Below are 26,546 nucleotides of genomic sequence, written 5' to 3'. Positions count from 1 at the left end.
GATCCGATGACGTGTAGTTTGTTTGTGACAGCTGCGTAAACAAGTCGATCTTTACTAAATGTTTTTAAATATAAATTTGTATATAACCACTTACCGACTTTTCTAAGTCTCGAGATATGTCCCATCTCTTCGTCAGTTTGTTCGTCGTTTTATATTTTTGTATAGTGGGTTTTTCATGTTGGTTTAATTGGTGTCCTGACGAAGAGACGGATACGTCTCGAAACCAGTAGACATAAAAAGAGTACAATGTTTGACCACAAAGCTAATGCTTTATAGTAGATTTTAGAGTGAGACAGTGAATATAATATCCAAGTAAGTTAGGAATGAGATTTCACAAAAACATAGCTTCCTCGGACAGATCAAGAATGGGTACAAAGTAAAACTGAAACGTAACATCACAACAGTTTTTATTAAATTTAATAAATAATACCTTAATGTAACAACAGCGTTAACAAAAAGACCATAATAAAATTTATATCAAACTAAAGTAACATAATCATATTGATATACGTAACTGTCTAAAACCACATAAATTTTCATTATAGTTTTCTATTCATTGGTTCCTTGTTTATACTATACATTTATAATAGCAATTTCCCACCTTAAAATATGGAATAGAACTTACATCACGTAATACGCAGTGGCATTATAAATTAGTATATTATATTTTTACTAAATACATGCGCACAATGTGTATATTTCCGCTAGAACTGTACACCGACTTCAAATTACATAAGCTGTGTTTGTTTAAGACTTAATTTACTTCTCAGATATTATATTATATTAGATACAAACATACACATGTAGGTACTATACAGATAATATTTCACACACTGAGAAAATGCAGTTATAATTTAATTTTAATATTTGTAATACCATCGGCAGTAAATATTATTATTGTACAAATTCTATTGGTAAATTTAAAGCTATAATTATCATAAAGTTAGTCATCTTTTTTCTTTTGACTGTCTTTTTCAGCAATTTGCTTCTGTCCAGGTTGTTTAACTTGCTCTTCCATTTCTCCCGAGGAACCGAACTCGTTAACTCTCGTAATGTCCACCTTATAAATCCAACGTTGGTATAAGAATATTATAAACACAATATCTGAAACAAAAACAATCAATCATTTTCTTATTTGTCACCATCGGGTCGATCGCGATTTTGGTTCGTACTGCTGAACCATTTGTTTTTGGTAAAAAAAAAAACTTGGATCAAATCGATGGCCTGTCGTGTTTTCTGTAAATGGTTATTTTATTTTTTACAAAATTTACGGTTGAAGAACAAGAATTTAAATATTATTTACGCAGATAGGTAAGAAATAAATATGTTATTTATCCAAATTATAATGCATTGAGATATAAAATATTTTTGGCCTATTAAATTTTCCATTACACATAAACCAGACCATGATAGGTCATAAGCTCAGTAAATGCCTAGATTTCCATATTCCGTCTCAAAAACATCCCCTATAATATCTGTTATAATATTTATTAATATTGATGAATACTGTACTGTAATACTGAATCTTTCATTTGAAGTTTCTAATAACTGGTCTCAAAAAGTAGAAATATAATTTTTTCAATTAAAAAAGACATTTTTAAATGCAAACATACTACATCGACTGAGTGGACAAGCTGTTTTGTTGCTTCAAATATTATGTAACATTTTATTAATTATCGAGGTCCTGTGACCTAAATCAAATCTGGGTTCGATTTCCGACAAGGTCGACACTCCAGTATTCGCAGTTCCTGGACTGGGTCAGCAACGTAGTTCATCGTGCCATCATAGTATACAAAATGATAGAGATGTCCTATAATTGATGTGCAAAGTGACTGATTAATTATAGAACTAAATAATTATCGAGTACTACTACCACCTCACCGAGGATGGAACACCACATGGGTCTGTCCTGACATACGTGACCTCGGATTGTGTCCACTTTTGACATGACCAGACTCGAGATTTTGGTATATCTGATCGTGCCATGTCTTTCTTAGCCGCCCTCGTCCGATGTTACCATTCACCCTCGCCATATATCTGTTTTACCATTCTTTCTTCATCCATTCGTTCAGAAATAATAATTTCATAATAATAGTGATAAATCTGCTCCTTTCCCAGTTAAGGTATTATGAAAATGGCGCAATGCATCACAAGTCCAGCATGAAAAATAGCTCTGAAATGAAGCAAGTGAAGAGTTCGGTATGTATAATGTATAGATTAAAAAACTGTACTCACCATCTCGGAAGCATCCCAGTCTGTACATGGTGGGCATTTTAATAACAAATGCGAAGATATCATCTATAAATGTGTTCAAAAATTTGTAGGACATCATCCTCCAGGGCAAATGTGCCACAGATTTTAGTTTGTAGTTGATGAACAGCTGCGGCGTCATCATGATGAAGCCAAAAGTCAGCAGATATCCGTAGAGCATGTTCAGCACGAAGGAGTACCAACCCTTGTGCTCGTTGTACAGCAGCGAGTACACGGCGTAACCCGCCAGCAGGGGGAAGCAACCCCACGACAGGTAACGGAAGGCCATAGTATCGTACTCCCGCGTACTCGACTGCATGTAAGATCCCTTGTGTGCGTAGCTTATTCGGGGAATCACTCCAAACACGGGATTCGTTCGGTCTATTTTAACATCCACCACTTTGTTAATCTTCCAAATTTCAATTACTAATCCGATGAAACACGAAATCCTAACCATAGTGTTAGCTTCGTTGTCAAAGACATACAACAGAACTATCAGAGATTGAAATACATTGAAGAATACCGACCGAACTGAAAGGCCTTCCAGAGATTTTCTGTTATTCCAAAATTGGATGTCATTTTTGAAGGCGAGCAATTCGAAAAATGAATGCAGTAGAGACACAACGAGCGTGAGGCCCAACAAATAGGGGGAGGTATCCATGAGGAGCTCCTTCACAGTGTCCTGTTCCTCGTCCCGCTCCTCCACCCCCAGGCTGGAAAACATGCCGAGCTGGTCCCGCATGGACTGCGCCGTGTACATCTGCCACTTGAACAGGCTGAGCGGCTGCAGCGTGAGCACCAACTCCAACTCCGCGACGCTCTGATTGATGGGGGTGTAATCCCGGAGCATGTTCCAGTAGTCGTTGAAGAACACGGGAGGGATGTATTTGTTTTCATCGGGTAAGAAGAAGATGAACTCATTAAGAGGCGGAGGGACACTTCCTTGCACCCAGTTAGTCTGGTCGGTGACTATGTTGATGGTAAGGTTCGGGTGCCAGTGGGATACTATTTCCTCTTTCATCTTCTCCGCTTTTAGAATTACTTCGGGAGACTTCTCCGTTTCTCCAGTTAAAAGATTGTGAGTTTTTGAGTACTTTAACTTTTTGAATTTATTTACAACCTTTTTGGAGTAACTATAGTACTGTCCCGAGTATACTCCGCCCCCGCTTCCCGGGTCGGGGGACTTTCCACTTTTAGTCATATAAACGTGTAAATATATAGAACCGTTGTTACGGAGGGCTTCGGATGTTTTTATCTTGGTATCGAATGTATAAGAGCCGTCTCCGTTTTTTCCAGAATACCAGTCGCCGTATATAAGATTTTTCTTGTTCCATATGAGACTATCTTTATTACCAAAATCTGTGAACTTTTCAGCCTCCGATAAATAGCAAAATATGTCATAGACTGTACCATTGGCAAATAGATTATAGGCAGGACCGGCCAATATTTGCGAATCACTTTTGAGTTCGGTAACAGGAGCTGCCGGTCTCCTAAAGAAGGAAGTGAAGAAGTATACAACGAGTGCCCTGATGATGAGAGATTTGGTTATAGCAAAAAATGATTCCAATTTGGTCGGCTGCATCTTCTCCCGCTGAGCAGCAACTTGGGCATCAAACTGAAACAAGATCTTTGTAGTACAATGCAATATTTATTTACTTTATCAGGTAATGCAGATAATTATAAATTTACCAGATTGGATACTTTTTACTTTTAACAAGTCATTAGTTTTCCTGCCTCGCTAGGAGCGCCTGTATCAAGGCAGGAATAGCACTATTCGGTATTAGCACAGCATTAGCGTGCCAGAGACGACTTCTGCTAATCGGTCCAGAATTTTTTCATTTTCTTCTATAATCTCAAATAAGGCGACATTCACGTAAACTTTTCTAGCAATCAGCACAATGGCCCTTGTAGAAATCTCTTCTGCGGATATTCCAATGGCCTACTGTAATAGAACCTTAGGAAATTCCATCGTAACATTCTTCCTGCGTTTGAACATACATAGAAATGAAGAAATACAGATGTTTAAACATAAGCAGAATGTGATCACTTAAAACTGACCTAAACTGCCATATTCCTCTTCAAAGAGGTTCTCCGTCCGTTTTATACCCAAATCCGGTACTAGTCTATGAAAATTTGGACATGCTGATGATATTATTAGTGAATAATTTTTGACTTGATAGTGAATAATTTGTAAAATGCTGTAAATGTACTTAATATTTGGATGTTTATATATTTTGCATTTGTAAAGTGGCCGGTTAAACCAGCCAATGACAGGTCATAAGCCCTGTAAATGCCTAGATGTTCATATCTCTTCTCTAAAATGTTCTCTGTCTCTGTTGTAATATGTTTCTTTTGCATTACTTTCTTTTTATTCATTGTTTAAGAGTGTCGAATGTTCCTTTAAAATTATGATTGTAAATGTCTACCTGAATTTCTTATTTTGTTGTCATAGACGTTTCATGACTTTATCAAGGTTAGTTGCTTTTTGAAACTATCGAACTTCTGTTCTCGCGAATGGGTTTTTTGACCTTTGTTCTCCGATTACCGATGGTACTGTGGGTTCGCACTTCGGTATACTTTTCCATCCAGCAGTTTCCAGACCACTTCCAAACTTCACTTATCTTCATCGTTTATCGTTCCCTTTCCACACCCAATGGTGCATATGGCACTGCATTGGTGCACCAATCGCAGCGTATCTTGATCATTTTTGTTACATGAAGGTAAGATGATCAGTATTACGCTTCAGGTGCCAGTCCGGGGACTATGAAATATTCTAGTGTGAAAACACTCTTTTAAATAAATATTTCATATCAACCATGTCGGGCTTGCACGGTAGGCAAACGCGCTGACCATCACACTACTACGCCAACGTTACACTTGTCCGCGGCATACTAGAATACTGTTCCATAATTTGGAAACCTTCAGAGTCTAACCACATCCTTGAAATAGAGAGGTTAAGACGATTTTTACACCACTTTTATCATTACTACTACTACCATCGCGCCATTTCTCTGTAAGGGTAGGCAGTCTATCACACACTTCTATCCTGGCATACATTTTTAGCTTCTACCACATTCATACATCTTGTCATACATGCCCTTCGGTACTGCCTGCTTTTGACATGACGTTACGGTTCATTTTCACCATACATACTTGTTTTACCATTCTTTAGTCATCCATTTGTTCTTCATGGCCGAACCATCTGAGACCTTTTCTTGATCTTATCAATTATACCTGACTCAGATTTACACTCTCGCCTGATACCATCATTTGTAATCCTATCATACATTGATTTCCCGCACATTCACCCGAGAGATCGCATTTCAACCGCGTTCAATCGGCTTTCATCTTTCCTCTCCCAATTCCATGTTTTACTTCCATACATAAGTGTTGGAACTAAAACTCCGCTGTGCACTGCCAAAGATTTTTATCATAAAGAATATAATTACTATCCATTCTTGTATCCATCATTATTTCTAGAAGGGATGCTAGATCACACTCTCGAATCTCGTCTTATTTTTGTTGGGAAACATTTCTGTAAGCTGATTTCCGGAAGTATATGGAATCCAAATGTACTAATAGAGATTAGTTTGTTTGTTCCAACTAGCTATACTAGAGTGAAATCTCGTGCACTATTTTAAGCACCCAGAAGCCGTACGGCAAGTGAGATTCACTCATTAATAGGGCAATTCGCTTGCTGAATACGGCTCCTGCACATAATATGGTCATATTTTTCTGCACAAATTGGCAGTTTAGCAGCTAACGGCCTTTTATTTGTGGTTTTAATTCCTGCATAGCTTCCGACTTGCCCTCCTACAGTCGCCTGTGAACACAACTCCGGGTGCTCTCTTCTAGATGTGGTAGCACATTTGGCCGGTCGTGAGCGAGTCGTGCTGTTGCACTCCATGACGTGTTTGCCTATCTTTATGAGCTCATAGTGAATTACGAAATAAAACTTTCAACAACATTATTATATTTTCAATTTCATTGGCACAAATCCAAAAAAAAATCCGGACCATAGTTCGAATATGCTAATAATACATGTCAGGGGAATATTGACACAATTTTTGGGGTGCAATAATTTATAAACCCCTAAATTCGATGATCCTGCAGGCTGAAGTTTTATTGATTCGAATTCCGATCTCACGAGACTGACACTAATCGCCGTGATTGTGAAACTATATATATCTACCTAGATAAATCCAAGTTGTAATTTTAAAATATATCTACGGCAAAAATGTGCGACGTTCCGATATCATCGAGCTGTTTCACGGAGATTTGTAACAAAATTGTGAACTTACATCCATTTCTCCGGAATCAACTCCGTCAGCCGACACGACTTGAGTATCTTCGTCCTTCGTGTCCCCATCGCAGTTTTCTTTATCGGCCATGGCGACAATTGGCGGTAATTGTAATTATCTATTTATGATCTTCACTAAATTTAATAAATATCGAAAATATTAGACCATTCTGACTAATCGAGGCAAACAGCTACACAGACAACACAAATAGAAGGCGATTTAAGTCGACTCGTGAATCGCGAATTGCGAAGACAAGGCCAAAGACAACGCATAGAAAATGAATGAATATAATATAGATATATTAAGACTAGTAGCCTAGCGTTGCCATCTTCCAACAAATGAAATTCGGTACGTAGAGACAGAATTTTGGTAGATCTGTGGAAAAATTGGTAGATTACTGGAAAGGGAGGACGGATAAAAAAAATTGTGATTTTCTTTTTTAATTTCTCCTGGAAAAAAGTTAAAATTTTTTTAAAAATATTTTTTCCCTTTAGTCACTTTAGTGCTTCATGAGTTTTTCTATAAGGATTTCAACTGTTTTCCCAATAAAAATACATATTTAAAATTATCATCCATAAAATTCAACTTAACCCTTTAGGTGCCACAAGCGATATTATCTCGCGCCTAGTACAGTGTAAAATTAACATTGGCTTGTAAATGTCTGAAATATGTTTTCACTTTTGATTCTGCATAATATCCTTCAACAAAACTTATCTCATACTATTGTTTTTTAACGTACTTTTATTAAGTTTATGTGTGCCAGCTTTATCTCCTCATTAAAAACTGCAGTTATTTGTTTAATTAGGTTTATTCATATATGCATAATTCAATATATTTTTTTAGTAAAAAAAATGACAAACTCTTCTTTTGACCAGTCTGTATTTTGGTTGGCTGGAAGATGTCGCCTTTAACAATAAGTTCGCCATAGTACTTGTAATTTCAATAAATGAATATCTGTTCAGTAACTTTTGAAAAAACAAAATATTCCTTTTGATGATGATTTTTTTACCTTTTTTACCAATAATAAAAAATACGTAATTTTATCTTGAAAATACATTACGTATATTTATTTTTTAAACAAAGTTGTAATAATTATACCGGTGCGAAGACAATACATGTAGTATATGTATTTATTTTAATTATCCAACAAAAAATAAATACAAAGTTTACAAAATTCTCATTTTTATACATACACACCCATATTGAATACTTTTTTGTGCATGTAGCCACTCAACTAGGCGCGTTACATATTTATTCCTGAAACTATTCGATTATAAATCTCACATTTATTTTGGTTCATACGAAGACTCCGCTTTTATAGTTCTACATAATTCCCTAACTAATGTTTCTTATCTGTATTTTCTGTTCAAATATTTAACAATTTTATTGATAGTCTGTATTGGTTGATTGAAATGTGCTCTGAGAAGAGCAGAGAGAGAAGATAACTCTTCTTAGAGCACATTTTAATCAACTGTCCCGTTAAATCAACACGACAGGCATAGAATTAAGAATAGTCCAGAAGGCGCGTAGAATCATATTTGAATAGGACTGTGTCCAAAAATTACCCCAATATGCCCCACTTTCACCGCGCGCATTCGTGATGTCGCCGCGTAATGTTGCACGATGGGAAAAAATATAATCATAACACAAATGTAAGGTTAAAAAAAAGCAATCTGATAATTTCTCTAAATTTTTATTGTGCACGCGGAAATATTGATCGACACTACAGAGTAGATAAGTAAAGGGTCATTTAATAAGAGTAATTGAATTCATGAACTTTAAACTTAAAATATAAAACAAATTTTATTTTACATAAAACAGATATTTTTATATCATTTTCAATAATATTTGATGTTTTAAAGATAATGTCGGTCAAATGTCCACCACAGAGTTGTTTAATCCGAGGTCCAATTTTCATTAGATGAGCAAAGTAGGGTAAAAAAATTTACTACCCTGGCAACAAAAGAAATATCCATTTTGTTTCTTCGAAAATCCGACTGGTGGAAAAATAATTCAATTTTTAAGTAATGCATTTGCTACTGACACATTCATTTGATAATTGCACATGAAATGTAATCCGATCCTGTTTCTTTGAGATCCTAGCAGTATTTGTACACTTTAAAAGGACACAACACGGCATAGTTGAATTCAAATCAGGAGTTGCGTACTGAGCGGCGTCTACAAAGAAACTAATGGGTCAAAACGTAAACCTACTCATTTAAGAGTAGTTTTGTCGCCTTCTGTTTGATGTGCGTTTGCGGTTTCTGGACTATTCTTAATTCTATGACGACAGGTAATTTTTTTTTTATAATTCATTGCCAAATAAGAAAACTATGTTTTACTCATTTATTCATCATAGTATACTCTGTTTCCATTTAGATATTTTTAATACAGAATTTTTATGATATATTTTAAATTATGTTTATAATTCATTTATGTACATTTTAACATGTTTAACATAACGTCAACGGTAATCCATCACCACGTATATACGTGAATATATATTCTTATTCTCATATATAAAATCGCTCCTAAGTCATCCAGTTACGCTATTTGGCGGTAAATATATATACACTGCTAGTAAAAACAAAAAAAATAAATATATTTTACATAATTTATTCTAAAGGGAAATTTAAATGTTTAAAAAATATTAAATTTTATATTTGAAGCACTAACTTTGTGGTTATTCATTATAATAAAATAAATAAAACAACTTTGTTTAGAACCTCTATTTTTTTATTATCTGTTTCATTGGCAGCATACTGATAACATAAATTAAAATAGGAAAGAATTCATTAGATGAGTAAACCTTGAGAAAGAAGCTTGTTTAGCTTTGAAACCTATCAGGGGAAAAAAATGGTGACTAAAAACAAAGCTGCTTTATTTATTTTATGTTAAAAAAATTGACTGCCATAATTTTACTAAGCACACATAAAAAAAAACCTCTCTCTAAAGTAGTCAAATTTGACTTACGTAGTGATGGATTTCCGTCAAACGATAAGTAAATTTCAAATTGATCAATTCTATTGTAAAAATTGCTCTACTCTTCTCCTCGTACTCAACCTATTATCTTTAATCTCAATCTCAAGTACTATCTTTAATATTTTATCCTCAGTATGCAACAGCATTGTGAAAATTATTTTTTCCGATTTAAAATAAATGAAAACTAAATAATTAAGTTTATAAATTTATTTTCCAATTCTCTAATACATACATAATATTATTTTGGATATTAAATTACAATTTTTAAAATTGTACATTAAAGTACTCTCATGATCAATCAATTTCATAAAACACCTTGAATATGTGATGATTTATAAATAATTCAAACATATATATTCCACTGTTATTGTCTACATTTATTTCCATCACTGAGTAATAAATATTAGATGTCATTTGGAATTTATTTATTTAAATAATACATTTTGGAAGTTCAATCTCCTCCATCTTGCTCATGTAACTGTGCAAGGAGTGCGGCTCTCTGTGTTTCCAGTTCAGTTTCACTTAATGCAGCGGCTTCCGCGCCCACTGGAGACCTGAACAATTAAAAAAAACATGAAGCATTTGCCCCATACATGTACAAATTTACATTTTAATGCGATTAATAGTTATATTAATCATTATTACTGTAAAATGAATGGAAAATCAATTAGTGTTTATACCGAAACCACTGGTTTTTATTAAAAATTCATATTTAATCCCTGCACATTTTTATTTCATTTATCATTCCTCTTAATAATATTATATTCACTCATTCATTCAAATTTAAAATTAAAGCATTATTAGTAAATGGAAACACATCGCTGAACATTTTATGACTAAAATTTATTCTGTATTTTCATTTAAGTTAGTTTTTTCATGGACATCATTGGGTGTTTTACTTCTTTTTAATACTCTCAACTCAGCTAAGTAATTTGAAAAGTTTATAAACCTACCTGTTCCAAACTACAGTAAAAACTGGCAACAAAATTGGAAGAAAAGGGAAAGTTTATATTGATTTTTATTTTACACTCGAATATATAAATTCTCTAAAACCTCACCAGCTATTAAGAAAGAGTTACCTTATCGTCACTTTATCTGGGCTCTTTCTTTTTTCCTTTTTCTTCTTAGGTTTGTACGAAGACAATAAATCTTCTCTGTCGGGGGTTCCGGGAGCGGAACGTTTGGATTTTTTAGTCTTGTAGCGCATTTCCTCTGGAGAAACTCCTCGTGGGGGAGAAGGATTCGGAGATCGCTGTAACGATGGATTTACGTAAATAAGTAACGGATGAAGTCTTAATACTAATTAACAAAGGCGACAATGAAAACTTCACCTCCGGTGTAATTTACAACATTTCCAAGGCCAAATTCTTCGAACATTGAATTTTCATGGAGTGCAATTCAGTTTTTTTATAACGTCAAAAAAGTTATCGATGTCCAGAACTTAAATAATCAAAATAATTAGTGAACTCGTTAAACAGTATTATTATTTATTTATTTAACACAAGTATCTACTTTATTAGAGAGGTAGAAACGTTATATATAAGATGTTCTGTATATTTACCTATTTTGTATTTCAAAAATGTATTTTGTAAAAAAAAAAAAAATTTTCAATAAAAAAAAATAAAAAAAAATTTCAATTTCAATAATATAAATTGTTGAGAAAAGTACTTATATAAAAAATCGCCTAAAAGTTTAAATTTAGCCACCAAGTTCACAACATCGTCAAAAACAAATCTAGTCAAAATGTTACAGGTTTTCAAATGAATAATCGGTGCTTTGGTACTCGCATAAAAAATCTATTTATTTATTTACTAGATGTGTATGGCTATGATGATTTTAATTTTCTAATTATCTTTAGTTATAAAATACATACCTACCTACACATTATAAAAAACTAAGAACCGCACATAAAAATATAATAAGTAATTTGAATTTCCTTAAATATATTATTTTTACAACATGTATAAGCTGTTAACTAGGTCTAATTACCTCTTAAAAAATCTTGCCCTTTAAAACAAAAAGTGCAAAAAGATTTGCTTGTTTTTGTAAAAAAAATACCGTCGCAGTGTTTTCACATTTTCATTTTAATTTAGGGTATTTTAAATTATCTATAATTATTATTTACCACACCATGTAAGTGACAATTTGCCCTTACGTAATTATATTGACCTCTCATATATATGCTGCTGTTCGTGGGAAATATTCTGAGCAATTTTCTATCATAAAAAAGTAGCCTTTATTTGACAGTTAATACTGATTGCATTTTGGTAAATGTAGTCACAACATTATTGGTACGTGTACTTGTACAAATCTGGATTTTCTCCCAAGGGGGAGTAAAAAAAAAAAAAAAAAAAATTCTACCTCATCTCTGTAGGGATATAAATAAATGTAGTCACATTAGCAAGTTTACAAAATACCAAGGCACATTATCATAAAATTTAAAAAGTTATAACAACCAAAAAATAACACATAAAAACATGTATGAAAACTTTGGACCCTGTGGGAAGATATATATATAAAAGGCTATGTCGATTCTCTGTATTCCACAAACTTTTTCCAAATTTAAAGTAATATCTTATTATGAAACAAAAACTCTGTTATTAGTGTTACACATTTATTCTATTAAATGAACACAACTATAGTTTTGGCAGAGCACTCTTCCCTTCGACGCCTGATACAAAATTCTTTAACAGAAAAGTCTTTGTAAAAAAAATCTTTCAATACTAATAACAAAGTTTTTATTTTTTAATACAGTCAAACTCAGTTAAAGCGTTCACGGAAATAGCAAGTTCTCGGATGTAATGAGGAACATTTGTTTACAGTTCAGTTTATGGTTTTCCCCATACGTTTATTCGATTTTATATCGAGCTAATATAACAAAAATATTGTCAACAATGAGCAAAAACTCCTCAATCTTTAAAAACATAAGTTTTAAAATGTAATCAAATCCAAAAGCTAGGTGGCTAACTTAGGACAGATGCCGATGGGCATCAGGATTGGATAACGTTTATGACACTATGTATGTGTCTAATTACCTAATTGGTATTTTCACTGACAACATTGAAAAACTATCACACACATGGTTGAAATTGCGTGTAAAAAAATCCAAGCTTTGTGAACTCGGTACCTCATTACAATTCACAACTTCTTTTGTAGTTTATGAATGAATTTACTGTTTTTTTTTTTAAATATTTTATGGTCAATGCATAATAAACATTATGAGTGGGTGATGTCAGATCAGTTAAAAACTAACCCTTTAATTATAAACATGTCTACTCACAAGAGGAAGTGTCTCTCAACCCGTGAAAAAGTGGCAATTAATTAAAATACAGAACGTGGCGCGAAAACTGTTGAAGGGTACAAAAAGTGTTCTCTATCCTTATCCACAGTGTCAAGATTGTGGAAAAATGAGAATATTTTTTTTTCGCATTTTTAATTTAAAGAACACTGCGGACACATTTTTTTTTTAAAGTGGCCTATTTTTAAGCATTTACTATAATTTTCCTTAACAGTTTTATTTTTAAATTATCTGTACGATTTTTATGTATGTAAATTTATTTGTTTACTTAGTGACAATATGCAATGGCGATTGTATTTTAAAAAACCTTTCTCTGGTATAACGAGTAATGCTTTTAACAAGCAAATTTAGTCGGTCCCATCTTCCTCATAACAACCAAGTTCGACTATAAAGCATCATGAAGTGAATGCTGATTCAATCAATAATAATATTAAGTAATATATTCTTATTTCTGAATGAAAGTCAAACATTATATGAATGTGTACGAAAAAACATTGAGCTGAAGGAAATTTATAGGTTCTGATTTCTTACATGCATTGATTGTATTTTAAAAAACCTTTCTCTGGTATAACGAGTAATGCTTTTAACAAGCAAATTTAGTCGGTCCCATCTTCCTCATAACAACCAAGTTCGACTATAAAGCATCATGAAGTGAATGCTGATTCAATCAATAATAATATTAAGTAATATATTATTATTTCTGAATGAAAGTCAAACATTATATGAATGTGTACGAAAAAACATTGAGCTGAAGGAAATTTATAGGTTCTGATTTCTTACATGCATTGCAATCTTGTACTTAGTCCAGTACAAAATTTAATATTTTTAACAACAGTATAAATCAAAATATGTAATTACTATGTTATTTTCATGACGCATAATGGCTGAGACTTATCCTGATATAAATACATATTTTAAAATGTCAAATCTTGTAGGAATACTTGTGAGAGAAGAAAATATAAAATGTTATTAAATATAATTTGATCATTCACAATGTTTTACTCCAAACCACCCCCCAGTCGTCACACCCACAACCTCCGGATGCAGGAACCTTAGTTCTGATGGCTCAAAAGTGATCTAAGTATATAAAAATGTAGAAGATATATATTTATTATACTATCAATTTTGATACACAAAATATGGAATTTTAACATTTTCTTATCAGGTACTGAGCTAAAACATTTAAAAAATTTGTTTGCGTAATTTTGAACCAAACGTGGTATTAAAAATTCAAATTTTTCTAAATCTCGCTTTTAATTTATACATGGGACGTCACCGTTGATCAGCCTGCCATTCTTACAAATTCAAATATTGTTTCACTGACTTGACTTTTAGTGATTTATTTTGATATCTCTTAAATATAAATATGAACTGAAACTACGTGACAGCTCATTGACACGAAATCTTTCATATGGTTCTATTCTTAAAAAAACTTAAAACCACCAAAGGAATAAAATATTAATAGATACCCTATTGATAAAAATTGTTTTAGAAAATACGCCAATGATCAAGTTCAACATATTTCTTTTGAACAACCTTTTAGCATGTAAAAGCTCACTATCCATTAATAAATATTTTTTCAAAATACAAATTTTGAAATCCCATCTAATTACTATTATTTAAACAGCAGATTGTTTTGGAAAAATAATAATAGATGTTTTGTGTCTGTATACTCAATTGTTACATGGATTGTTTATAAATATGTAAAGAAGATTATAGCTTGACCAGCCTTACAGTTGAGTAGCAGTCAACTAATTTTATAACTAGATTCCTAACGCCCGCCACCCTTCCGCTCCTCGCACCCTGTAATTTATTTGCAAGCGGTCGATGGATCATCATGCATCATCGCTATATTTACTTCTTTATTTAATTCAATAATATGCCGAGATCATGCCCTCATCAAACTGCCACGAAAGGCTGGTCAACCTATACATAGAAATTCAAGAGAGAAGAAATTAAACTAAAAGAATTACATGAATGTTTTCAAAAGAAAAAAAAACTATTTGTATTAAAAGCATTAAGTTTGGTCAAACATTTCATGTTATGTTAGTGAATATATATTAGTTTGTATAATTTTTAGGTTATTTTTTTTTTATAAATCTTGTATAATTTTTAGGTTTAATTTTTTATAAATCTTGGGTAAAAGGAAATTTATGTTTTTTTTTTTTTAAATACTAAGCTAATTATGTTAGTATTATAAATTTTTGTAGAAGGCAGATTTGCCATTTATGTTAATAAAATAAAAAATATAACTATTCGCTTTATAGGGGTTTACTTGCCAATAAACTTTTATTTATATTAAAAAATTACAACAGAGATGGAGAATATTTCAGAGAAGGGAATATGGTCTAGGCATCTTCAGGGCTTATGACCTGTCATTGGTTAGCTTAAGTTGCCACATTAATATTTCTTTGATTCTTCAATCTATCGATTTTAGTGAAGTTAAAGAGCTGAAACCTTGATTGTTGCAAAGAGATTCATCTGATCGAATTATTTCACATACTAGGCAACGCCTGCTTATATAGTTCTATATTTTCTTCTCTGAAATGTTCTCCATCTCTGTTGTGATTTGTTAATCTAAATGACTCCCTAGGGAGTGAAATCCAATCTTTTGTCTACAAACTCGAAATATTGTATTTTTTTTAAATATATTTAAAGCATTAACTTTATGGTCAAATATTATAACTAAAGCAAGTGCTAATATTTTAATTAATTTACCAACATTAGGGAAAAATTATTACGATACATAAAAAATATAATTTTACAAAAATGTTTAAACTGGAAATTTAAATTTATTGGAAAAATTGAGAAAGAATCTTGAAATGTTGCTTTTTGAACATAATATGTCCGGTTCTGGTAGAGTAGTAGTGTTAGAGATTAAGGATCAGTAGTCCGAGGTTCAATCTCTGTCGTATTAACCCTATATTATTTAATAGCAGTTATTTTGACTTGAAAGTGCCCCGAAATTATAATATTTGGATAAACCACGCTCGGGAATGCAAATGTGCATTTCTTTTTAATTTACTAAAAAAAATTTGAAATAGATGAAATTGTAAATCTAAGCGTAAGACACATTGAACATATCCATCAAATTTAGTATTTAAAAAACTCTCGTTCCAAAATTTGAGAATATATAAAAAAGAACCTCAATACTATAGTTATTGAAGAAAGAGAAATCATTATCATTCTACATACCAGAATTTTATGATATCCAAATAATTTTAATTTACATAAGTGCAATACAAGCGCTGCACAAAATCACTATTCTTTTTCTGGAAATTTTTTTTTATGCTTTTCCAGAAAATTAAAAAGCATTTAAAAGAAAACAGAAAAAGCATATTTATTCAAATTTTAATTAATTTTCTATTTAAATTAAATGAGTTTTTAAATTTCGCGGGTTTGGAGAGTCCGGTTGTCAATTATGTTGGTATACATGCCCCTGAAGTATGCTAAAATTTTCAGCTATGTTCATTGTTTACTTTGTCTGTGGCAGCCGCTAAAGCTAGACGTGTTTTTATGAGCTCGGCGATTTTCATTTATTTAAAAAGTGGATCAAAGAATTTGTATAAAATTAAATAAAATGTAACAAAGTGTGTGAAATGTCAAAAAAGGCCTATGGTGAGTATGTTATGAGTAAAACCAGAATTTACAAGTGGTATAAGCGTTTACAAGATGGCCGTGAAGACGTTGAAGATGATGAATGGCCCTGACGCCCCAGCACATCAACAACCAGTGAAAACGTGGGAAAAGTTAAAATGGTTATGAACGATCTCTGAATCACAATCAGAGAAGTCGCTGATGATGTTGGCATATTGATTGGCTCATGCCATGAAATTTTTTCGAATGTTTTGGGTATAAAACGTATCGCAGCAAAATTTGTTCAAAAATTTTGAATTTTGAACAAAAACAGAGGCGAATGGAAGTTGCTCAGGTGTCACTAAATGAGGTCAATGATGATGCAGAATTACTGAAACAACTGAAGTGTTATAACAGGTGACGAAACATGAGTTTACGGATATGATGTCGAAACTAAGGCTCAATCGTCCCAGTGGAGGCATTCTGGATCGCCAAGACGAAAATCGCCGAGCACGCCGAACACGTCTAACCTTAGCGGCAGCCACAAAGTAAACAATGAATACAGCTGAAAATTTTAGCATACTTTAGGAGCATGTATACCAACAGAAATTAAAAAATCCCCGTCATTTTCTGGACACACCTCATATAAGACGAAATCGATACATATTTTTACTATACCTACATATGTTTGTAAAATAGGAAAAAAACGGTAAAAAAAGTTAACCAACTCCCTCTCTAAACATGAGCAGTCTGCTTACTAAGAGAAGTAGTAAGGTGTTAAATAATAAACGTGTGTACTTGAAACAAAAATAAATAAGAATTTAATTTAATACAACTCGCCTTCTCATTCTTTGAGATCAATATTCATTCTTCTCTAAACATTCAAATTAGTATTTATGTATGTACGTACATATTTCAATGCTAATATATATTTTTATACATACTTGAATGTTATTGTATGTTTTTAATAAGTTTAACCATTTTGCTAAAAGGATGACAAGACCATGTGCGCCCCAAAACAAAGTAATCTAAGATAATAACAGAGTACTCTCTTCTAAAAGAAGAAAATAATAATAATACCAGTAGATGAAACACTAAGCTTTTAATATCACAGATCTATATATGTGTGTATATATATATATATATTTTTGTTTTATGGCATTTATTTCAACAATTTTTATGAATGAATTTTAAAAAAAAAAGTGAAAATATGATCATAGCGATTTTTAGAGTTTTGATTGATTTATTTGTGAATTTTTAAGTTTTAATGTGTCATTAGTTTATTAGTTTAATACTAAAACTAAACCGTTTAAATACACGTGGATTGTTGAATATGAACACATTTCAAAAGTTAAAAATACTCCACTTGAAAAATGGTTGATCAGTAAATTACATAGGCTAATCTACAAGTTTCTAAAATTTTTATAAGATTAATAAAAGTAACACAAAAATATTTTAAAACCATAACTTTATTAATAAGCTTGAATCATTTACTTAACATTAGCGAGCACGGATACCATTACAATATGTATCGGGAATGAGTAATAAAATATCACACGGAATGGTTAGTAGTAATAGCCATTGCCGTAAGTTCTCACCGGTGTGGGCGTTCTCTTGCGATGTTTGGATTTTTTGGATTTCTTGGATTTGCGAATTTCTCCATTCTCGGAACTCCACGAGCTGACAGAAGCTGCGGGTGAAGGAGTTCGTCGTCTGTCTCTCTCTCCGCCGCTTTCGGAATTCTGAGAAAAAAATCATTTTAACAACAGTGTAAGAAAAGACAATGTTTAAAATACCAATGAGGAAGTTTGATGGTTTTTTTATTTGTGAGTTAGTAGTTACTTAGACTATCAGACTAAACCAAAAAAATTGTATCATATTGTCAATCGCAATGGTATTTTAAAAGTTTTTCAATTACTCCACCCGTGACGTCACTAGTTGTAGTCGGTGAGTTGTGCTAACATTTAAAAGTAGAACCCTGTAGCTGTCAAAATACACTAAGCTTTGAAAAACAATGGGTACCCGGAAACCGGAAATTTATCACAACACATAACAATGCTGGTTATTGTTCACAAGAACCTGTGACGTTTCTAAGTAGTTCATTTTTGTTAAAACCAATTTTTATCAATTGTTTCATACATTTTGAGAAACTTCACCATACAATTTAACGCTCTAATTTTTACCACTTGTAAGAAAACATTTTTATATCCAATTTCCCGTACAACTGAACTTCCTCATTAAGAAAAAGATGTATATTATAGACTGACTGGAGGTCATTTACATGGTTAATCATTTCTATAGATACATTCCAAAAATACCTATTATTGCATTAAATCATATGTATAATAATATTGAAAAATATGTTTACCGCAGGTGAGCGTGATCGAGATCTTTTTTTATTTTTCTTGTTCTTTTTTGACTTCTTGGATCGCGAGTGGTAGTGAGTACAACTCTCCTCCATTTCATGTTGGTACTCCTGAAAGCAGTGCCGTGTTATGATTTTGTACTGTACATAATTATGATTCAATTAAGGCAATATTCGCAAAAGGTTTTTACCTTGTAAATTCTGATTTGATCTTCTTCATTAGGGATGGCCTCAAATTCTTTGCTAGAAAAGTCCAAAATTAGTTTGACCTGGTCCCAATGAAGTTGCGGATCTATACTGGATTCTCTCAATCCCCATTTAAATGTACTTTCCAATTTTTTAAGAGCTCTGTTTTCTTCCTTCATGCGATCGCGCTCTCGAGATTCAGCCTAGAGTATTAAAATTAAACAGGGATAAGTCGACTGTTCTACTCCTTCGCGAAATAAAGACATTTACATAAACATTACTATACCTTTTCTAACAATGAATTATAAGTTAATTTAACATTTCCGGCGTCCAAGGAGGCGGACTTACTATCTTCGCAGACGACAGTAGCAAAATCCTCGAAGGATGTTAAAATTGTTACTTCAAATGACTTTTCTTTGAGAATTTCCTTAATTATCTTTTTTTCATCGTGGAATCTGGCTTTCAAATCTTCGACGTAGAATTTGAATAGATCTAAAGGAGTAGAACCATTTTGACCTGCGAAAAGTTTCATTATAATTAAACGGTCGAATCACAAGAAACGAAATATTAAAATGAATTAGATTACCGTACCTAACATTGCGGAGAATCGGAGATCGGCGGAAATAATAGGATAAAGCTCAACCCAGAGTGACATGGAAGTCAACTTTCCTTCTTCGTGTAAACCATCTAGAAGCGCTAAGAAATTATCTCTATTCTTCCGCTGGCCTCTCTTATTCCTTTTCTTGGTTTGATCTTTCTCCGCTAAGTATTCCGTTTCCAGACTGCGGATGTGCTGCTCGAACACGACCAGCGCATCTTCTTTATCCATTCCCAACAGGTTGACATCGTTCTTGAAGGAGGCATTTTCTAGGAGCATGACTTGGGCTTCACTCCACGTGGATCCGTAACCGATATCAGCCATATTATCTAGAACTTGACCCAGCATTTTCATATTCCTTTTCTTCAATACTTTGGCTTCTTCTTTTTCTCTTTTCGCGATGGTGAATAAACAATCTTCGTATATGTCTCTACGGTCCGCATCGGGCACACATCGCCATACCTAGTAATCAATTAAAAGAAAATCACCAAACTGTTAACGCCCTTCTGTCCCGCTGTGAATTGAAATTAATATTGGATTGCGATTTTTACCTCTAAATTTGCAAATATTTCATCACATTTATAGTACTTGGTGAGAGATGTCATCTTTTCAGAAGTTAGAAGGAACTGTTCCAGAGTTTCTCTGTTCTTTTTAGTTTTCAATCTAAAACAGAAATATAGCGGCATCTGCATTGGTATGTTTTTATTATTTTATTTATTAAATCACAACATGATACATAAAAAATTATTAAATACAAAGACAGTACTACTGACTATGCTGGCCGTAAGACACTAACTAGCTTATGCTATACACAACTAGGAAGGACCCAAGCCCGTGTAAAATAATAAATGTTTTACCTTTGTTCCTCTCTCTCCTCTTTGCTTTTTTGAACTTTGTATGCGTTAAAGGCTTGTTTCTTTTCATTTAACCTTTTTAAAGTTGGATACCTCGGATCTTTCGAAATTAATTTTACACACTGCTCCCAAGACGCATTCGATGCGACATTCTACAATAAAGAAAAAAAAAATGGTTTTAGTTTATGATAGTTATTAGAAAATTCAATTTAAAACAATTCTAAATCCCATGAAAAGACATTCTTGATTGTGGAAAATTTAACCCATATAACTTTTAACACTGAAATTTTCTTCTTTTCCCTTTGATCATGTGGAGTGCAGAGTGATTAGATCAAATGGAGTTGGTCAGTTAAGCTAAACTCAACGGTTACGATTATTCAAGTACTGTGTAATGTAAAATTAATTTATTACCTTTTCTTTAAGAAGTTCTTTAAAAGCTTCCATGGCTTCTTTTTTGTCTTTGAATACTAATTTAGGTTCGGGAGTTTCAGGGTGACGAACTTCTGGTAAACTCGGAATATCAATCACCTCCTCTTCCACTGGAATAGATAGTGATTACTTGTATTACAGAGATTGTGAACCAGGGGATTAATGTCTGTTTTTGTTTGCACCATACAGACTAGGGAGCGCGGGATAACAAATTATAAGTGGCCACACCAGAAATAGAACAAAGAACACAGAACTATGCATGGGGCAAGTTTCTTCAACATTGAATGTGTCACGTTAAATCACAATGGGAATCCAACATGGAACCCTATGCATGGGGCAAGCTTTTTACCCTCTACACCACAAGGACCATTATAATTTAATTTCTTTAATAAAAGTTTTAAAGAACATTTTTCGGTAAGTCTGTCTGTCTGCCTATTTCCAAAATTTGTCCTTTTTCGTTGTAAACTCAATTTATGGTCACTTTTGTTCAAGTTTTTAATTGGACAAATATTATCCCTTTGCAACCGCTTTCATAAGAGTTTGCCTTTCACCAACACAATTTCAAAAGCTCGTAAACATGCGACTGTCAAATTATTCCTGAACATTACAATACATTATTCAAAAATTTTGGCATTCAGAATTTAAAAAATAATGATTGCGAATCATATTCAACAGCTTTGGTGGGGTAAACAATTGAAATTTTAAAAAACTTCGGCCGGTTGCAAAGGCTTATATATTATGTTTATTGCATTCTACTCAGTTTATATTATTAGTCAGACTTTTTTCATTTTTTCACTCACAATATAATTCTTAAGGCTGTTTTACATTGGGCATAAAATGGTACAAGATCTTGTGCAAGTTCTTGGGCAGTTTTTTGAACAATAATTATTGTGCCAAATCTTGGGCCATTTTATTAGCTGTTTGCAGTTTCTTGCGCGTAAGCATGAGCAGTACGTAGTGTTCGATGCCATTAGAGCCTACAGACTGTTTGACACAGATATCTTTAAAAAGTACATAATTATATCATGTATGTTTTTTTCATATTGCGAAATTCGAAAAGATCCGCGTTTTAAAATAGCAAAGTCATATGATTTGCTTACTTTTCATCAGACTACAGCCGAAACATTTTTATTGTTGGGTGCGCGTGCAGATCTTGGTTCAAATATTGGTTGAAAAATACATGTCTTTTTCTGAATTTGAATACAGATTTATTTTATTTTACATAGACACTAAAAAAACATATTATTTGTAGATATTGAATTCTACGATAAACTATCTCTTCAGTGTTTCTCTTTGCTTTTTTAATTAATGTCTACTTTTTTTTATAAAATGGCTTTGCATATCCAATATAATGCTTTTTCCAGTAATTTGTTTTTTTTTTAAGAATAAAGAAATTCAAACAAAGATTTTTGTTTATGATATCTTCAACTCCTTTTTAAATAAAACGCATTCAAAGAAAAATGTCGTGAATCTTTTACTTGTATTATAAAAAATGGATTTTCATCTGAAGCAATAAAATTAATTCAGTTCGGCAATTCAAGTCAACACTACGGGACGCGAACCTCATTTGGGAGGATGCGCAGGAACTGGCAGCTGACAGAGATGCAAAGAGGCTCTTTGTGGACACCATATGATCTAACAAGGGAGCGGACATAATGATGAATAACATTATTTAGCACAGTGTTTTTAAATCACAATTTAAAAATTTGAAAAGAAATGCACTTTTTTTTTAATTTCACTAAATAATATTATCTCATTAGCTTTGGTTATAATATCTCTAAAAATATATCAAAATTCTAGAAAACATACAAAAAAGTTTATGTACTATATATGGTTTATTATGTATATACTGTATCTTTCTACTTATTTATTTAGTTTTTTCAATAAATAAATCGTTGATTTCATTTCATTTCATTTTTTTGCACCACAACAGGCCAGGAGGCCCAATTACAGTGGTGAATTACATTACAGAACAACCAGGCTTGAGAAAAATCACATTTTAATTTTTGTGTTCTCACCGGGAATCGAACCCGGAACCTTCCGTGCGTGAGTCAAGCGTCTTGACCACTACACCACGGAGGCCGCCAATTGATTTGTTCTTTGTTAGTTTTTTCTCAATTTGCGTATTGATAAAAAAACACGACACAAGCAACAACAAATAATTGAATGGGCCTTGAAAATTGAAATTGACAGATGACAATATGTTTCTTTTTTGGGTGATACTGTGTGTGTTGGTTTAGTTTCCGTCGTTTCGGCTACCATTGCAGGAGCCATCTGAGTAGCCGAAACGTCGGAACAAATACAACACACACGGTATCACCCAAAAAAGAAACAAATTGATAACAGTGACCGTGAAAACCTTCGCAGCTATTTGACAGGTGACAGTTAACAATATAACAGTGGGATGCGCGCGCAGATATTGGCTGAAATATTGTATGAACAATAGGACATGTTTTAATTTGACCACATATTTCATCCAATTTGTGTATTTACGACACAATACTTATTGGACCAAATTCTGCACAAGATCTTGTACCATTTACTGACCAATATAAAACAGGCTTTAGACATTGTTCTATATTTTAAAAAGTTATTATCTATTTTATTATTTTTGATAACTTATGTCTGTTTACTATTGTTACAGTTTTACAATATATATTTTTTAACTTTTCAAGTTCATTACACATTTATGTTGTTTTTAAATAAATTTTTCGAATATAAATAAATATTGATTATGAGGGAATGTATATAACACTAAAGCATTTAAACATGAATATGGAGAGTCCTAGAGTGAATTATATTGAAAGGCAATTTATGCTGCTTATGTAAAATAAATCAATAAATATTATTTGTGCATTTATTGTTACAATATAAGTACAACCGGTGTGTTCAACATGGTATGGTCGTTAACTACAGTTCAGACAAATAAGAAGGTACTTTTGACATAGTACAATAGTGTTGTGGCAGACTTTTTTCTTTCGATTTTCGTTAAAATGAACACGCACAATATAATTCAATATAAAGTCGATCAATAGTGAAGTTTTCTGGTAGTACATCACTATTGCGGCGACTTAACAATAAAGTACGGCATACAGAACTTCATGAGCGTGCAAATGTTAAAGTGTAGAATAACTTAAGTAAAGGAGTTGCATTACTTGGAAGTTGGATAGCGGGCTGGATGGGGGGCGGGGTGTCGATGGCGGCGAGCGTGGCCGCCATGGCCTGGTCCAGAGCAGACTGTCCCCCGGCTCCGCCCCCGGGGGGCGCTGACGCTGGCAGGATGTTCCTGGACAAAGGTCTGACACCATCAAGAGAGAGTCTGATAGACTAATTTACACTATCGACAAAAATTACTACAAAAAACTATGTGTAAAACGAAACAGTTATTTTATTTAATCTGAGTATTTTTTTAATATTTCGTTTGCAATTTTTGTAAATAGGTGAAACATCATAGCAATGCTAGATTCAAATATTAATTATTTACACAAGATCACCCGACGACAACTGCCAGCAGTAGACGCCCGAGACTAGGGAACCCAATGCCGTGAATAAAAGAAAAGTGTGATCATAGCTCCGAGGAGGCATCCGAAGCATGTGACCCAACCAAAAGAACAAAATTATCCTCATTCAGCAACAGTTGTTACCAAAGGTAAAGACAGTAAGTGTACAATAGTTATAAATAATGTTAGAATAAGTATAAATGTAAATATTGGATTAGATTATGAATCATAGAACTAAATAAAAAATAATAATTATTAAAAAGGTAACGGCATGACATTTATTCTCCTCTATAGGCACAAATTGTGGCACCTCATATTAATTTTTCTGGATATGTAGTGGTTTGACACTGTAAATAATTCAGAAGTAAAACAATAGACGCAGCAGTCCACAGAAACGACAACTGTCAGTTAAAAAACAATAATTTCTTAGAATCTATTGAAGCCATATTATTACTTACAGATTGATTCCCTCTGCGGCAATTCGAGCTTTAATTTCCTCTAGTTCTTTAGGAATAACCCAACTCGATTCCTTTGTGTTCACATTGTGATAGTAAACTTTTCCATTCTCGGATGTGTACTCTTTCCATACACACTGCGACAACAGGCGCTGGAAGAATAATCGTAATTAAACAAAAATGTTACATACATTATACAGTATAAATGTATAATAAAAATAACTTACTTCTGATGCAGATTTGAGCTCGTCGGGTTTTTCCCAAGCACTTTGTTTAGTGTGGGAATTGTAGTAATACGTTCTTCCGTCTGGAGCCTTGTGTTCTGTCCACGGACATCCTTTCTCAGCGATGGAGTTCATGTCCTGAGCGGCTCCGCCCATTTCCTGAACATTCGAGTGAACAAATTAATCGTCATTATTCATAACCAGAGACGCGTATTCTACTTAGGTAATTATCAAATAGGATAGATGATAGTCATAAAATTAACAAAAATGCAATTTAAATGATGTCATAAAATAATAAATTACTGTTGTTTTTAAATGTAGACCCTTTTACATAATAAAATATGTATGTGCATATATAAAGGCATGTTATGGTATGGTCTTTCTATTATTATGGTGAACACATTTATTTTATTTTATTAATTTTTTATTATACTTTTTTTAATTTAATTTTGTTTATTTATATTTATTTTATTTATTTATTTTGTTTTCTATTTTACATTTCGCATATTCACCTAATACCAGAAAGTAGGGGAAAAACTAAATTATTACCCACCGGTTTAAATGCACCAAACCCTGGAGGAGGAATGGAGAAAGGTGGTATCATGGGTTGGAAACCCATCGGAGGGGGGATGGAGGCGAGGTTGGGCGGCATGGGCGGCACTCCGGGCGGCACCACAGGCGGGAGGCCGGGCGGCAGTCCGGAGGGCAGTCCCGAGGGCAGTCCCGAGGGCAGGCCGGACGGCAGGCCGGATGGCAGGCCGGGGGGCAAGCCGGGGGGCATCGCCCCCATCACAGCGGGCGGCAGGATAGGAGCACCCAACACAACCGCCGAGGGATTCTGGCTAATACCCGATTCCTAGAAATACACAAAAACGTCGACGTTTATAAATACGAGACGTCACATTATACAGCATTGACATTATTCGGCACTACAAACTAAACATACAGCCAATTTGGCACAATTCAGATAAAAGGTTCATTAAAACATAAAAAGTAACAAAATAGGGTACATATAATTCGTACATAAGTAACGCTCCCATGAACGCTTGCAAAATAGGAAATGAAATATTTATTCAACTCACCATGATTACAAAATGTTGCTTCTTCAAGTCAAAACATTTGTTTGTTATTTCAAAAATTAATAGTTACAACACTCCTTGCACGAATTAAGATGTTTAAATATTTAACCCACGACCAGATCACAAATAAGACACGATAACCGGCGGCGGCGGGTGAAAATTGACATTTGCAGCATAGATGCCATAGATTAGACTTAAAATTTAAAGGAGCCCATACTACATGTACATTTTTCTTCTATTTTTTAAATGGCTTTTTCATCTCCCTACTGAGGTGTTCTTGATAAGACCAATACGTACCTACCTACTAAATCCATAAGAAGCATCGGACCATAAAACGCCCATCAATTTATACATATAGTGTATTAATATATAACATGTACTACAAAATACAATACAAAAGATGAATATAGTTAAATTATAGCTCAACACCATTAATTAAAAGATATTTA

At 33.2% G+C, this 26,546-nt stretch overlaps 2 protein-coding genes across 3 annotated transcripts; both read right to left on the bottom strand.

The window, feature by feature from the left end:
- Nucleotides 1-390: 390 nt before the first annotated feature.
- Nucleotides 391-6,810, bottom strand: LOC148276820 (putative lipid scramblase CLPTM1). The gene is made up of 3 exons (XM_088233719.1): nucleotides 6,552-6,810; nucleotides 2,236-3,865; nucleotides 391-1,104 (listed from the first exon to the last, which is right to left on the bottom strand). Exons 1-3 carry the CDS (start codon nucleotides 6,639-6,641, stop codon nucleotides 944-946), a joined length of 1,881 nt encoding a protein of 626 aa, XP_088089845.1. The 5' UTR covers nucleotides 6,642-6,810; the 3' UTR covers nucleotides 391-943.
- Nucleotides 6,811-9,836: 3,026 nt separating this feature from the next.
- Prp40 (pre-mRNA processing factor 40) lies at nucleotides 9,837-26,293 on the bottom strand. 2 transcript variants are annotated; one of them, XM_088233705.1, is made up of 15 exons: nucleotides 26,101-26,293; nucleotides 25,572-25,874; nucleotides 25,022-25,177; nucleotides 24,798-24,946; nucleotides 23,995-24,137; nucleotides 20,822-20,949; nucleotides 20,414-20,562; nucleotides 20,108-20,219; nucleotides 19,550-20,018; nucleotides 19,245-19,474; nucleotides 18,964-19,161; nucleotides 18,776-18,883; nucleotides 18,006-18,149; nucleotides 10,613-10,785; nucleotides 9,837-10,087 (listed from the first exon to the last, which is right to left on the bottom strand). In XM_088233705.1, exons 1-15 carry the CDS (start codon nucleotides 26,101-26,103, stop codon nucleotides 9,985-9,987), a joined length of 2,568 nt encoding a protein of 855 aa, XP_088089831.1. In that variant the 5' UTR covers nucleotides 26,104-26,293; the 3' UTR covers nucleotides 9,837-9,984. The 2 variants fall into 2 exon arrangements, with proteins under 2 accessions (XP_088089831.1, XP_088089832.1); XM_088233706.1 differs by having other exon boundaries at nucleotides 23,995-24,125.
- Between the last annotated feature and the right edge of the window lie 253 nt (nucleotides 26,294-26,546).

This window comes from Micrasema longulum, unplaced genomic scaffold (genome assembly GCF_059751315.1).
Source record: "Micrasema longulum isolate JH-2025_06_02 unplaced genomic scaffold, ASM5975131v1 h1tg001143l, whole genome shotgun sequence".
NCBI classification, from domain to species: domain Eukaryota; kingdom Metazoa; phylum Arthropoda; class Insecta; order Trichoptera; family Brachycentridae; genus Micrasema; species Micrasema longulum.
This window is presented reverse-complemented; position numbering and strand designations above follow the sequence as displayed.

What these genes read in the sequence shown, in the direction of transcription:
- LOC148276820 (XM_088233719.1), bottom strand. Translation starts at nt 6,641, where the DNA reads ATGGCCGATAAAGAAAACTGCGATGGGGACACGAAGGACGAAGATACT. An exon ending in TTGATTCCGGAGAAATGGAT is followed by an intron (nt 3,866 to 6,551) that starts GTAAGTTCACAA and finishes ATCTTGTTTCAG; the next exon opens with TTTGATGCCCAAGTTGCTGC. An exon ending in ACTGGGATGCTTCCGAGATG is followed by an intron (nt 1,105 to 2,235) that starts GTGAGTACAGTT and finishes TTTTTGTTTCAG; the next exon opens with ATATTGTGTTTATAATATTC.
- Prp40 (XM_088233705.1), bottom strand. An exon ending in GCCGCAGAGGGAATCAATCT is followed by an intron (nt 24,138 to 24,797) that starts GTAAGTAATAAT and finishes TGATGGTGTCAG; the next exon opens with ACCTTTGTCCAGGAACATCC. An exon ending in ATAATTCATTGTTAGAAAAG is followed by an intron (nt 19,162 to 19,244) that starts GTATAGTAATGT and finishes TTAATACTCTAG; the next exon opens with GCTGAATCTCGAGAGCGCGA.